The sequence below is a fragment of the Mus pahari genome, chromosome 19, assembly GCF_900095145.1.
Source record: "Mus pahari chromosome 19, PAHARI_EIJ_v1.1, whole genome shotgun sequence".
NCBI lineage: Eukaryota > Metazoa > Chordata > Mammalia > Rodentia > Muridae > Mus > Mus pahari.
The window spans coordinates 15,315,496-15,330,536 of NC_034608.1; the positions used below are offsets into that span (position 1 = coordinate 15,315,496).

At 51.1% G+C, this 15,041-nt stretch overlaps 1 protein-coding gene across 1 annotated transcript in view; it reads right to left on the reverse strand.

The window, feature by feature from the left end:
* Positions 1-4,694: 4,694 nt before the first annotated feature.
* Positions 4,695-15,041, reverse strand: part of Cblc (Cbl proto-oncogene C) — a 15,599-nt gene continuing 5,252 nt past the window's right edge. Inside the window, exons 5-12 of the mRNA XM_021219755.2 lie at positions 13,765-13,902; positions 12,448-12,535; positions 10,346-10,477; positions 9,605-9,766; positions 9,168-9,245; positions 5,996-6,102; positions 5,807-5,881; positions 4,695-4,747 (exon numbers count right to left, since the gene is read on the reverse strand). Of these exons, the coding sequence (XP_021075414.1) occupies positions 5,872-5,881; positions 5,996-6,102; positions 9,168-9,245; positions 9,605-9,766; positions 10,346-10,477; positions 12,448-12,535; positions 13,765-13,902 (715 nt within the window). The 3' untranslated portion in view covers positions 4,695-4,747; positions 5,807-5,871. The remainder of the gene's footprint in view (positions 4,748-5,806; positions 5,882-5,995; positions 6,103-9,167; positions 9,246-9,604; positions 9,767-10,345; positions 10,478-12,447; positions 12,536-13,764; positions 13,903-15,041) is intronic.

Here is a 15,041-nt window from a genome sequence, read left to right on the forward strand (position 1 = left end):
CTTGAAGGGTGCTAGAACAATACCTGAGCTACATCCTGACCCAGAGAGAGAGAGAGAGAGAGAGAGAGAGAGAGAGAGAGAGAGAGAGAGAGAGAAAGAGAGAGAGAGAGAGAAGAGGAGAGGAGAGAGAGAGGATAGGTCTTGTGTAGGCTTTTGACACCTCAAAGTCCATGCCCAGTGACACACTTCCTCCAACAGGGCCACACCTCCTAATCCTTCTCAAGCAGTTCCACTCCCTGGCAGCTAAGCATTCATGAGCTACGAGCCCAAAGGGCCACTGTCATTCAAACACCTACAGCCATCTTCCTAGCCCCATACTTTGTTCACAATCACTCCTTACCAGAATGTATTGCTGTTTTAAGGTAGTGGCCCAGGGTGGCTTAGAATACTATGTAGCTGAGGATGACCATGAACTTCTAATCTTCCTTCCATCTTCTTTCAAGTGTTGGGATTACAGGTGCATGCCACTGTTTCTGGGTCTGGCTGTATTTTAATTAGTGTTTTTGGGAGAGGGCTGGCTTTCGCAATAGGGTTTCTCTGTATAGCCCTGGCTGTCCTGGATCCCATTTTGTAGGCCAGGCTGACCTTGAATTCAGATCTGTCTGCTTCTGCTTCCCAAGTGATGGGATTAAAGGACTGGGCCACTATTGCCAGGCTTAATTAGTTCATTGTCATCATCATCATCATTTTGAAATGGTCTTACTACTATACTACTGTGTAGGCTCCGCTGGCCAGAAACGTACTCCCTAGGCCAGGCTGGGTTGAGTTTGCAGGGATTCGCCTGCCTCTCTGAATGGTGTGATTAAAGGTATGGACTACCACCTGGCTGTTATTATTATTGCTGTTGTTTTAGTTTTGTGTGTGTGTGTGCGTGTGTGTAGCAGTACTTTACATGTAGAGGCAGAGAATGGAGAATCACCAAAAATTCAAAGCTGGCTTTGTCTAAGCAGTTCTAGGACAGCAACGGGGACTACATAGTAGGACTCTGTCTCAAACAATAACAAACAAAGTCATAAAAAAAAAAACAACCACACAATAAGTTCCAGGCTGGTCTGAGTTACAGAGTTAAACAAATTGAACTAAATGGAGATTTCCCAGTCGTTTACGTTCTTGCTGAACAAGATTAAGGATCCCGAGTTTGGATCCCCAGTGCCCATCCACATGAAAGCTGGGGCATGCAGCGTGCATCTGTAACCCCAGCACTGCGGAACACATGTCTGACACTATTCCTAGGGAGGCATGTAAAAATATCCACCCATCCCAGACAGAAAACCCATGACAGAGCAAAGTGAACAAATGAGTTTACTGTGGGTCACTTACAGGTGCAGGGATGGCTCACAGACTTTCATCACCAAAGCCCACACTGATCTGAGTGAAACCTGGAAGTCACTGCACGGCCTGCAGGCAACTTGAAGAGTCGGAGAGCCATCCTCGCTCCTCAGTGGTCCTTACTGATCATATAAGGATTCGTGGGGGAGGAGGGGTATGTGCAATTTGTCAGTTTCAGGGACTTCCTGAGATTTGTGAATTCCTCCAAGATGAAATGCTTTAACTTGGGGAAAACTGCTACACAACAGGCAGAGGCAGGAGGATGGCCAGGGTGTTCTGGGCAGCAAGACTGGAGCATGACTAAGGAAGATACACAAGCTAAGCTTTTGGCCTCCATACATGTGTGTACACACCCCAATACATCACACACAACCCAATACATTACACACACAGCAATACATCACACACACACACACACACACACACACACACACACACACCAATAAATCACATACAGAGACAATACACATCTCCACCTCCACACAACACAAGACACGACATGCACTCACATGTACATACATACACCAATCTCTCTCATACACATATCCAATACATCAAACATACACTCCGCAATATATCACACACTGCAATATATTACACACCCGCAATACATCTCACACACACACACACACACACACCAAAAGACGAGAGCTGTGCATGGTGGCACACATCTGTAACCTTAGCACTTGGGTGGTGGAGACAGGAGGATCAGGACTTCAGCCACCATTGGCTACATGGTAGATTCAAAGCCAGGCTGAGCTACACAAGAACTTATTTTTAAAATAAGGTGTTCAAATGGGTAGTCAATAATGCTTTTTTGTTGTTGATGCTTTAAGACAAGATTTCTCTGTGTATCCCTGGCTGTCCTGGAACTAGCCCTGTAGACCAGGCTGGCCTCGAACTCAGAGATCCGCCTCCCTCTGCCTCCCGAGTGCTGACATTTAAGGCATGTGACACCACACACGGCCTTTAATAATAACTTTTAAAACTACATTATTAACATTAATATGGATGGGGGCATTGCGCACTGAGTCAAAGACAACCTCTGGAGTCTATGCTGCCCTCCCCCCTGTGTCTTCCAGGGAGCCAATCCAACTGGTCAGACTTGGCGCCCTCCTCTTACTGCCCGAGACATCTCGCCCGTGCCGTGCTGGGTACTGTTAGGCATCGGATACTTGCCATCTGCCCCATTCCTGGCTTCGCGCCGTCCCTCACGGCTGGAAGCTCCACGCCCTCTATGGAAACTGACAGTGGCAGGTGTTTGTTGTCCTGCCACTGGGAGCCAAGGTGATCTAAGCTGGGAAAGTCATGCCAGACATGTGAATTAGGAGTGAGCGCTACAGAGGAAGCCAGCCCTGGCTAGCCTTTCCACTCATGGCAGCTGGAGCAGATCCTGTTTTCTAAAGATGGCAGAAACAATTTCTCACCCCACAAGACTGTCTATAATCAGATCTTGACATTCCCTGCATGAGGAAGTGTGTAGTGAAGCCTTGGCTCAGTAGAGCATTTGTCTAGAATCCTCTGGTGAGTGGTGAGGCCATGGCTCAGTGGTAGAGCCCCTGCCTAGAATCCTCCAGTGAGGGCCTGGGGGCGTGGCTCAGTGGTAGAACCCCTGCCTAGAATCCCCCAGAGAGGGGCTGGGGGCGTGGCTCAGTGGTAGAGCCCCTGCCTAGAATCCCCCAGTGAGGGGCTGGGGGCGTGGCTCAGTGGTAGAGCCCCTGCCTAGAATCCCCCAGTGAGGGGCTGGGGGGCGTGCCTCAATGACAGAGTGCTTGATTGGCAGCCAGACACCTTAGGTTCTATCCAATCACACAAGAAAAGAAGAAAGGAAGAATGGAAAGATGAAAGTAGGGACCTTTGTTTCTTCCCCTTGGATCTGTGAGATTTGAGGGACATAACCAACAGAAGGTACTAGAAGCAGAACCACACACTGCCATGATGGAAAACAGCCCACAAAACTTCTGTAAAAATCATTGGAGTAGTCCTCTTCCCACAGCTGAGAGCTTGTTTCATCAGTTTTTGTTGTTGCTGATAGTCTTGCTATGTAGCCTAGGCTAGCCTTGAATTTGGGATTGGCCTGTCTTCGATCCTTGAGTGCTGAAATTAGAGTTGTGAACCATCATGTCCGCCCCCAGCCCCTCACTGGGGGATTCTAGACAATGGTGATTCTGCTAATACCTCCAGGTCCCAGGACCTACTGGTTGCATCTTCCGATGGGATCCTGAGCCAGAACCATCAAATGAGACCTCTATCTTCCTTTACCAGCCTGTGGCAACCCCAACAAGTTAAATGATCACCACCATCACCTGCTACTCTGACTGACTTTTGATGAGCCAGTGATGAGCAAAAGGGCAGCGACACCCTGCTTTAGTGACAGTGCAAGCAGCAGGTGACTGTAGCATGCTCAGGTCACTGGGGAACCTGTGCTGTCCTCATCAAACCGGTTCCGTAGAGCGGTTCCGTCGATGGCCCTTGCTGGCTAGCTGCCACCCGTCTGTCTCACTGCCTTCCGAACCCAGCTCTCCAAGCTGCTGCTGGGACTCTGTGACTGACCCAAAAAAAAACCCTCTCAATAAATTCCCTTGTGTTCCTGAAGTGGTTCTTGTTACTTGTTATTATTTGTTACTTATCTGTGAGTCAAGCTTGCCAGCCCCCTTCCCATGGGACACGGACTCCTCATCTCTATAATCTCAGATGTCCCCTCTTCCTGGAAGCCTTCCCTGATTACCTGGGTCAGACTAGGTGCCTCCCTCTGGCTTCCTAGAGTCTCCTGGTGTCCCCTTCCAAGTAGCTATGCCCATCTTAGGCCTGCTGAGGCCTGTCTTCATTGGACTCCAGGTGCATGGTACAAGTGGCCTGGTGGACAATGGGTAAGAGAGAGAGGGTGTGGAAGCCACGGGCTGGTTGAATCTAAAATAAATGGAGCCTCAGTCCCTCCAGAGTCAGTGAGAGTGCTGGAGAAGAGTCAACAGCTTGCTTGAAACCAGTGGGTACAGTATTTTTTGAGAAAGGGTGAGAGGGAAGGACGAGGTAGGCAAGTGAAGTCCCTAACTGCTGAAAACATCCAGAGGGATTTCTGGGTTTAGGTCTAGGACCCTAAGGGCTGGTGACTGACCGAATGGTGGGCAGGGCTGGGTGCGTGGTTAGCTGAGAACTGTGATGTAGAACTCCATTTTGGATGGAGGAGGGGCTCCTGGGTGGGAATACCTGAGGGTGGAGGGGGCCCAGGTTCCTGAGTTAATCGGGTAGGGTCAGGGGTCAGGTCTAGAGACCATCCTTCCTCAGAACCACGACGCCCCCTGGTGGCACTGTTGGTCTCCCTCACACACCGGAGGATTGAAGGATCAGGATTCACTTTATTTCTGCTTTGTCACTCCTTCCAGCCCCAAGGCTCCCTTTCTCCAGTCCAGGTGCCCTGCTGTGAGGAAGAAAAGGGTGTTAGAGTTTTTATTCACTCACTCACTCACTCATTCACTCACTCACTCACTCACTCCTTATCTGCTTTTTTGATACAGGATTTCCCTGTGTAGCCCTGGTTCTCTTGGAACTCACTCTGTAGAGCAGACTGGCCTTGACCTCTGCCTCTGCCTCCTGAGTGCTGCGATTAAGGGAGTGTGCCACCAGCGCCCTGCTTATTTATGTTTAATAAAAGTAGTTTATTTTTAATTTGTGCGTGTGGGTATGTGCACATGGGTGCAATGCCTGAGGAGGCCAGAAGGGGGCGATGGATTTCCCGGGAGCTGGAGATGCAGGCAATCATGAGCCACTTAACATAGGTGCTGGGAACTGAAACTCAGTCCTGGGCAAGAGCAGGGTCCACTCTTAACAGTTGGATTCTCCCTCCCAAACCTCGTTTGTTGTTGTTTGGAAACATAAGGTCAGCAAGGCAGCTTAGCAGGAAAGGCCGGCAGACATGAGGACTTGACGGACTCCCGGAAGTTGTTCTCTAACCCCCTACATACACCGCGGCACGTGCTATACCCCCATCACAAAGGAAATACATTAAGTGCAATTGGAATTTTTTGTTTGTTTGTTTTTTTCAAGACAGGGTTTCTCTGTGTAGCCCTGGCTGTCCTGGAACTTACTTTGTAGACCAGGCCGGCCTCGAACTCAGAAATCCGCCTGCCTCTGCCTCCTGAGTGCTGGGATTAAAGGCGTGCACCACCATGCCCGGCTTTTTTTTTTTTTTTTAAAGAAAAAGGTAAATCTCATGTAGCTCAGGCTGACCTGGAACTCATGTAGCAGACCCTGATCCTACCTCCATCTCCTGAGTGCTGTGATTACAGACCCTTGTCGCTCCTCAGTTTACAAAGTGCCAAGGACAGAACCCAGGGCTTTGAGGCAGACAAAGGCTCAACCAAAACCCACATCACTAGACTCCCTCTCTTTTGTTTTTAGACAGGGTCTCGAATGCCCTGATGATAATTGTGCCAGGTCCAGTCACATCTGGGACGGAAGGGAAGCAAGGAGGACTCACCTAGCCTCTGGGCTTTGGGCGCAACTCGGGGTCCTCTGGAGTCTGCGGGAGGGGTGTTTTCCCTCTCAGGAGCTTCTGCCATGGAGAGAGTCACCAGGAGGTGTTGGTTTCATGGGACTCAGTCTTTTCCCTCTGTCCCCTCTCCCCCAAGACCCCGAGGCCTCAAAACATGAAAGGCTTTCTACTTACTCTGGGGCCTCCTCCCTGGCCCGGGGCCTGGAGGTGACTTCCCACAGAACCGATGCCATTTTGGGGAGAGGAAGTGGAGGTCGGAGCCTGGGCAGGGCGAGTGGTGCCTGAAAGAAGGGAATCGGAATGTCTCCTGGGCCGGTGGGACAACTCAGTGCATAAAGGCGCGTGCTGCCGAACCTCATGTCCTGAGTTCCATCGCCAGGGCCCATGAGGACAGACCAGAAGGGGGGGGAGGGAGGCTCCAAGCTAGAAGGGGTGGGGCTTGTTGCCTGTTGGAAGGGCAAGGCTTGGTAGGTAGCCTAGATCCATAAATAACAGGACTGGGGCCCAGTGGTGGTGGCGCACACCTTTAATCCCAGCACTCGGGAGGCAGAGGCAGGTGGATCTCTGAGTTCATGGCCAGCCTGGTCTACAGAGTGATTTCTAGTACAGCCAGGGCTACACAGAGAAACTCTGTCTTGAAAAAAAAAAACAAAAACCAAAACACAAAATGTAACCAAACAACTAAAAAAGAATCAGGACTGGGAAAGCTGAGGCAAGAGCATCTAAGAGCACTTCGGGCTCAGACAGGGTTCTGGTTTTGTGTAACCGGGTCCTGCCAAGGACGCACGCGCACGCACAGAAGGACTGTACATGAGTCTCCATCACAATCGCTATGATCGAGAATGCGCACCATCTCATCCAGCCTGCAGCCTGGTATCTGGTTCCCAGGTCTAAATCCCCTATGCTCGTGGTCTCTCAGTGTCTCCTCTGGATGCTGGGATCACAGTGGTACCCACCTTACCAGGCTGTCACCAGAATGGCGTATGTGAAGAAGCCATGAGACCCCTTTAAAAAGGAGGGAGGGGCTTTGGGCATGGTTCAGTGGTAATACATGGCTGGAGGCCATCAGAGAAGGGCTAGGGTGAGGCTCAGTGGAGTACTTGTCTACAATAAACGAGTCCCTGGTTTCAATCCTTAGAACCTCAAAATAAAGATGGGAGGGGTGCTGGAGAGATGGCCCAGGATTTAGCGCAAGATTAAGCCCCCCCCCCTTACCACCTGGTGGCTCACAAACATCTGTAACTCCAGTTCCAGGGGATCTGCTGCCCTCTTCTAACTTTTGTAGACATTGCACTCACCTTTATGCACAGAGTACCTACCCACCATGCACCAGGCCTACACACATACACATAAAATAAAAGATGCCAGACTTGGTGGCACAGGCCTTTGATCACAGCACTTGGGAGGTTGGAGGATCTCTGTGAGTTCTAAACCATCCTGGTCTACAGAGTGAGTTCCAGGCAGGGCTACATAAAATTAAATAATGGGGCTGGAAAGATGGCACAGTGGTTAGAGGCACTGGCTGATCATGCAGAGACCTGGGGTTCAGTTCCGAGCACCCCCATTGTGCCTTAACAACTGTCTGTAACTCCAGTTCTAGGGGATCCAACACCCTCTTCTGATCTCCCTGGACACCAGACATGCACAATACAGACATACAGGTAAAACACAAACACTAAAATGAATAAATCTTTGTTTGTTTGTTTGTTTGTTTGAAACAGGGTCTCTCTGTGTAGCCCTGGATGTACTGGAACTTGCTGAGTACACCAGGCTGGCCTAAAACTAACTAATTGAATATGATGATGATGATGATGATGATGATGATGATGATGGTAGTGGTGGTGATGAGGAGGAGGCGGAGGAAGAGGAAGAGGAGGACGAGGAGGAGGAGGGGGTGAAGGACCTAACAATGCCAAGAACATTTGAACTGCTCTCAAAAGTACAGCCACCTTTCTGGCAAGGGGTGTGCCCAAGGCTTTCTCTTTCCTGATGTGTTTGGGAGAACGAACGAGTAGGAGGTTCACAGGAAAGTGTAGAGGGCAGGGAAAGTCTCATGCCAGGCAGAGTGTGCGGCCCAGGTCAAGGGGAACCCACGAGGCTGGAGGTGACCGGCAGGCTGCCATCCTGGCTGTGGCCCCTCCTTGTCCTCGGGGAGCCAGCTGAGTGCCTCCTAATGTTTCCATTTGCCTTTGGCCATGGGTCCAGTTCTGTTTTTAGCTTCCCTCCCCGGGTGCTCCGGCCCCCCTTCCTGCTGGCTCTCTCTCCTTGCTGTGGTAGAATAACGTTCCCGGATTTCCTGAGCTGTTTCAAGTCGGCTGGGTATTGATAGCAGCCAGTGTGGGCTTAGCTAGATGGCAGGGATGGCTGCCTTCCCCATCGGGGAGGATCTCAGAAGACCCAGGGGTGGGAAGACAATGCAAAACAGAGCTCATTTAAGGGATGAGCATGTGGGAGCTGGGCTGAAGAACGCATTGTTCACCCAAAACTCAGGAGGCTGAGGCAGGAGGGTGGAAAGTTTAAGCCAGCCTGGAAGTCATACTAAGAACCTGCCTTCAAAAGGATAGGAAAGAGGAGGAGGAAGGAAAAGGAGGGGAGGAGGAGGGGGAGGAGAGAGAAGTGGGAGGAGCAGAAGGGGGAGGAGGAAGTAGAGGTGGAAGAGAAGAAAAGAAAAGAAAGGAGGCTGGGGCTGGTGAGATGGCTCAGTGGTTAAGAGTGCTGACTGCTCTTCCAAAGGTCCTGAGTTCAAATCCCAGTAACCACATGGTGGCTCACAACCATCCGTAACAAGATCTGATGCCCTCTTCTGGAGTGTCTAAAGACAGCTACAGTGTACTCACATATAATAAATAAATAAACAAATAAATAAATATTAAAAAAATAAAGGAGGGCTGGAGCGATGGTTCAGCAATTAAGAGCACTGGCTGCTCTTGCAAAGGACCCAGGTTCGATTCCCAGCTCCCGCATGGCAGCTCACAACCATCTGTAACTGTAACTCCAGTTCTAGATCTGACCTTCTCTCTGCTACATGTTCACGGTGCACAGAAATACATGCAGGCCAAACACTCATCTACACAAAATATTTCTAAAAATTTAGGCCGGATAATTGCCTTTAATCCCAGCACTTGGGAGGCAGAGGCAGGCGGATCTCTGCGTTCTAGGCCAGCCTGCTCTACAGAGTGGGTTCCAGGACAGCCTGGGCTACACAGAGAACCACTCACCAACCCTCAAAAAGGAAGTGGATGGCATCTTAACATTGGTGCTGAAGATGAGACCGTTCCTGTGACCCCCAGTGTGGCCACGCCAGGGTGAAATGAGGCCCCAGCCACCCATCTCAGACCTCACTCACCAGTGTCAGCCAGCCTCTGTCTTGGGGTCTCTGAGGGAATGGATCTTCAGGGGGCAGTGGGGGAGCAGAGGGAGTCACCTAGAGGAGACAGGAGGCAGATTATACGGACTATGTTCCTCACACCCTCACGCGTTTTTATTAGTGGCCAGCAGGGGGCGCTGGGCAGACTCTACATACAACAGGTTCAGGGTCTCCCCCTGCAGGTCAGACTGCCAGGGAAAGCCAGGGCAGCCAGGCACAAAGTCAGGAACATTAGCATCTAAGCATCCTGTTTTAGACACTCCTCCCTCACACCCAGAGTCCAGGTCCCAGGCCCCATACCTCAGATCCAGATGTATTGAGTCCAGCCTCCTCCCTCAGATCCAGGACTTCAGTATCAGCCCTCCTCTCTCAGACCCTCGGAACAGTGGTTCCAGGTTCTTCCTGTCTCTGCTCACCGGCCCCAGTTTCCGCTCGGCAGCCTCCTGGTGACAGTTGTCTCTTGAGTCATCTGCAGCAGTCCTGACCTCCGTTGGCCTCTCTTGTGCCTGACAGATACTCACAGCCTCTCGACCTTTGATCTCACAACGGCAGAAGGGACAGGTCTGGCTGTCCGAGTCCTGGGGACAAAAAAAGAAAAAATGTCACTCACCCTGCTGTCTCCTGTGTCCCTTCTGACTTCAAAAGACCTCCAGTAAGGGGAGTCGGGGTGGGGATGGCAGAAGAGAGCCCAGCTCTGGGGTGGGAGGTGGGGAGGGGGAGGCTGGTAGCAGGTTGGGATGGGGCTGGTATACGCTGAATCCAGGAGGGACCCACAGGCCAGGGCCCAGCCCGGCAGAGCTGCTGAGGCCTGTGCTGTAGGCTCTGTGCTATGGATTGATGGCATCTTAAGTTCTATTCTTTGAAGTCAAGGTCCAGTAAGGGAAGCTATTGACTCCACAAGGCCTGTTGCGAGGGAGAAAAGGGGCCCTTTTTAAAAATGCATTAAGTAGCGGCTCAGGGAGAAGTGGAGGGTGGACTCGGCCTGAGACGGCTACGCCAGCCGGCAGCAGTGTAGAGAGCCCCACCAGACAGACGTCGGTTCTCTCTGGAGCCCTGTTTCCTCACATACTCAATGAGGCCCCTGGAAGATCCAGATGGGGCTTTTAGAGGAGGGGTGGGGAGGTGGGGGCGGGGCAGAGGGCAGATGGAAGCCCCACCTGCCAGGCAGCTAGGCAGCAGCTGCAGAGAAGATGCCCACAAGGCTCGATCCTCACGTCCTTGTCCCTCTCTGCACAGATCTTGCACAGCTGGAACGTGGAATTCATGGCTTGGTAGAGCAGCAGTTGCTCCTGGGAGAAAAATGGACAGGGGGTGGGGTGGGAGTGGGGCTGGTCAGGAGGACGGTTCTCAAAATCTTTGCCAGCCTGCACACTCTCCAGAGTTCAAGGCTGGGGCTGGGGATTAGCACGGTTGGCAGGTTTGCCTGATTCTTGGGAAGCCTTGGGCTCTAGCGCCAGCCCCACATGAACTGGATGTGCCTGCACAGGTCCGTAATCCTAGCACTGGCTGGGGTGGGGGAACAAGGACATGCAGGGGGGTCCCTTTCAGTTACACAGGGGCTTTGAGGCCAGCCTGGGGTTCATGAAAACTTGTCTCTGAACCAAACCAAGCCACCACCACCAAAACACGACCCCTCACAGAAAACCGACAACCAGATGGAAGGCCAGTGCACCCGAGACGCTCATCGGTCTCTACGGCTCTTCATCTTTCCTGGCCACAGGATCTTATTGTGCATCCCGGAGGCGGGACTCAGCCCATCCAGCAGTGGACTGCAGCCAAGAGTCACACCAGATCAAGCGTGTCTTCAACCCTGGACAAGAGACTTATTTTCTGGATTCCTCTTCACTTGGGAATGCTGGTGCTTTTTAGCTTTAAACAAGTCTCTAATTCCAGGGGATCTGACACCCTCTTCTGGCTTCTGTGGACACTACATACAGATGGGGGCACATACATGTAGGCAAATACTCATACATACAAAATAATTTTTTAAATAATAAAATTAAATATTTAAAATATATTTTAAAAGTTATTTTAAAAGTTATATAAAGTTGGGCAGTGGTGGCACATGCCTTTAATCCCAGCACTCTGGAGGCTGAGGGAGGCGGATCTCAGTGAGTTCAAGGCCAGCTTGGTTTACGCACAGAGATAGAATCTTAAATATAGAATGGAACGTACTTAGGCTAAAAATATTTCATGGTGTCAAAGGCCTGTAATTCCTCCAGAGGCTGAGGCAGGAGGATTAAGAGCTCCAGGCTCAGCTACATAGAAAATCCTTGCACCAAAACCTCAAGGACCAGGCACTGAGGTGCATACCTTTGATACCAGATGGATTTTATGAGTTTAAGGCCGGCAACGTAGACCACTACCTAAACAAATTCCAGAACAGCCAGGGCTATTAAGAGAGATCTTGAAATAACAACAATAATAACCACCACTACCAGCACCACCACCATGGCGGGCAGCGGGGGGATCCCACAAAAACCAAGGCTGAATGTCTGTAGCTCTCTCAGTACATGTGCGCCATGGTGCCATATGGCGGTCAGGGGACCACTCGGTTCTCTCCTCCCACCCCGGGGATCCTGGGAACTGAAGTGATGTCATCAGGCTTGGCTGCACTGCCTATAGTCAGTGCTCATGTTACTGCCCAGTCCTTTACAGTATAGTCAATAAGCTATTTCCTTATTTAAAAACATGGGAGGATACCTCAGTGGTAGAGCCTCTGCCTAGAATCCCCCAGTGAGGGGCTGGGGGCGTGGCTCAGTGGTAGAGCCCCTGCCTAGAATCCCCCAGTGAGGGGCTGGGGGCGTGGCTCAGTGGTAGAGCCCCTGCCTAGACTCCCCCAGTGAGGGGCTGGGGTGTGGCTCAGTGGTAGAGCCCCTGCCTAGACTCCCCCAGTGAGGGCCTGGGGGCGTGGGTCAGTGGTTGAACTCTAGTGTAGCAAGCACAAGTTTCTGGTTCCATCCTACAAACAAAAAGAAAAACATCTTGGCTCTTCTGGCTGGGTGTCTGCTCAGACTCAGAGCTGATAAACACTCAAATGCATCAGCTGTTTTGATGATCTCAGAAGCTCTTTTCTTCATTCGATATCCAAGGAAAAAACCCTGGAGAGGAGGCTGCAGAGGCCACAGTTCCCAGTGGAGGAACTCAGAGAGCCTCAGAGAAGCAAGGGTTGGTTCATATGTACACGGCTCCAAGCCAGCACCACATCCCCAGATCTCCGAGCTGAGTAGCTGGTAGTGGATGTGAGTGTGGAACTCACCTCTGACACTTGGATGCGCTGGTAGGGTTCTGCCTGGCAGAGCTCAGTCAGGTCTGGGTTGTGGTTCTTTCCATCAGGGAAGAGGAAGCTGAGGGAAGAACAGAGTTGGGCTCTGAGGGGCTGGGCTCACAAAGACCCGCTTACCTCATCTACCTGGTATGCGTGCATGCACGCATAGGTGTATGCATCCATGAGTATGTGCATGTGTGAGTGTGTGTCTGTGCTCATGCGTATTAGGACCTGGCACACGCCCACACTGGCACTTCCCAGAGCAAGTGTACTCTCCAATCCCTGGGACAGAACTGTCCACTTGATCATTTTAGAGAATGCACTGAACTGTTGGCCTCCAGCCTGAGAATCAAGAAAGAAATCTAAACTTCTGGCCTTCCAGGATCTGTGTTCTATTTTGTAGTGTTGACCTAGCCTGGAGCATTTTAGGCAGGGGCTCTACCACTGTGCCACGGCCCCAGTATGATCTGTTCATACTTTTTTCTTTTTCTTGCTGAACAAGAATCTCACAGTGTAGCTTACAACGCACGTCTCAGGATACTCCTGTACCTTGAATACTTACACACACACAACCCACATATCTCCCTCCTGCTCAAGACCAGTACATTTTCAAAACAAAGAACAAAAGACCAAATACATTCTTAAAAAAAAAAAAAAAGGTACAAAAAGGGATCATGAAGGTGACATAAGCTTGCCTGTTCCTTAGGAGTAAGTTTTGTTTGTAATAACTCAAGGCTCTTGCTATTCTGTAGAAAAGGAGCCTGGTGAACAGTGAGAAGCAACAGGTCTGTGCACCTATACCTCTCTTCTCTCTCTATCTCACACCAGCCCCGCAGCTCATCGGTAGCATCTGGCCTAGTTAGGAAGCATCCCCAGCAGGGCAAACCACACAAGATCAGGGTGAGAGAGAACCCTGGAGAGCCGTTGGCCCCTCCCCTCCCCACCGCGGGCAACTTCCTTCAGGAAACCACCCGAGGCAGCTGAGGTTACAGGTGGAAAACCACTAGTTTGGCTGTTTCCCCGCCCCTGACCTGACAATCGAGACCCTAGAGCAGGATACAGTCCCTAGAAGCACAGCCTTTGAAGTCCATTCTGCGGAAGGGATCTTGCACTTTGCAACCCTCTGCCTGGCTGCAGACATTCCTCTGCCTTGAGAACCCGGCAGCCCCCTGCTGGCAGCTTGTGGCGTTGCAGCTTGGTGTGCCGGCTGTGTCCACGACTGTATCTTCAAGCCAAACGCCTGATTGGTGCTAAATCTTTCCAAGTGGATTTTGCTGACACCCTTTTCCTATCAGTCTGGGGACTCACATGCCGTCCTTTTGTCCCTTCAGGAGCACTTGCACCAGAGGTTTGTTGAGAGGAATGGTTTGCAGGATGCTTCCATCGGAGCTCACGTACCCAATGGCCCACTGCCCCAGGCGGGTACAGCTTGGCCGGAAGATATAGCTGTGGAAAGATGACATGGGATGGAGAGTGGTTGCTGCTGTCCCTTCTTGGGACACTCAGCTGTCTGCCTGTCGGGGATCCAGGTATCTCTTTCCTCGTCCTTTTATGGAAGAGGGGCCTTGCTCCCCACCCACAGACTGAGAGGGTATATGGCTGTAGCTTTAGCCCACCATAGCAATGGGTCACATCTGAGAATGAGCCTAATACATGAAAAAACGGAAGCAAGTTACACTCAGGCATGACCTCCGATGAAAGTGCTTGAAAGCTTGAACACAGAAGTCTGTGTTCTGGTTCTTTCTTTCCATTTTATAATTTTCCCTCCCTTCCCCCTATACAGCTGACTGAAGGCTAACCTGGGCTATGAGATACCTTATATACCTATAGCGACCCATCTAGACAAGGACATTGCCACCGAGCAGCGTCTGGTATGAGATAGAGACAGACAGACTGAGAGAGGCCCTCCCCTTTCTCTTCCTTCCCCTCCCTCCCCCAGCCTGAGGAGAATGGGGGTCTCTGGAGCAGCTGCTATACCCCCAGAAGGCCGCCACACTTCAGCCCTGCAGAGACTGATTAGCCAGATTTCTTCCCTCAACCTGTGGGTGCTCAGTGAATCCTCAGCCTGCTAAGGAGAGCCAACTAGCTGGACGGTAGTGGCGCACGCTTTTAATCCCAGCACTCAGGAGGCAGGCAGATCTCTGAGTTCGAGGCCAGCCTGGTGTACAGAGCGAGTTCCAGGACAGCCAGGGCTACACAGAGAAACCCAAAAGGAAACAAAAGCAAATACATAAACCTCGGCAAACCCGAGTGGAGTGGTGATGTCCATAACCCCAGCACTCAACAATGTAAAGAGAGGATTGTCAGGGTCTCAAGGGTCATCCTTAGCTATATGGCAAGTTTGAGGCTAGCCTGGGCTAAATGAAGCAACCCTGTCTCAAAACAAAACCATGTAACAGGTTTACAGTATAGCCTCTAACTTGTCAAGACGGGGCCACATCTTGGGTAGGGCCTTCAGAACTCCTTAGTAGAGCTGATATTATTGCTTTATCTGCTGGGCTGTGGGACAACCCAGGAGGCTCCAGAAGAGGAGCCAGGGGTTCTGGGCATCTTTTTTTTTTTTTTTTTTGGTTTTTCGAGACAGG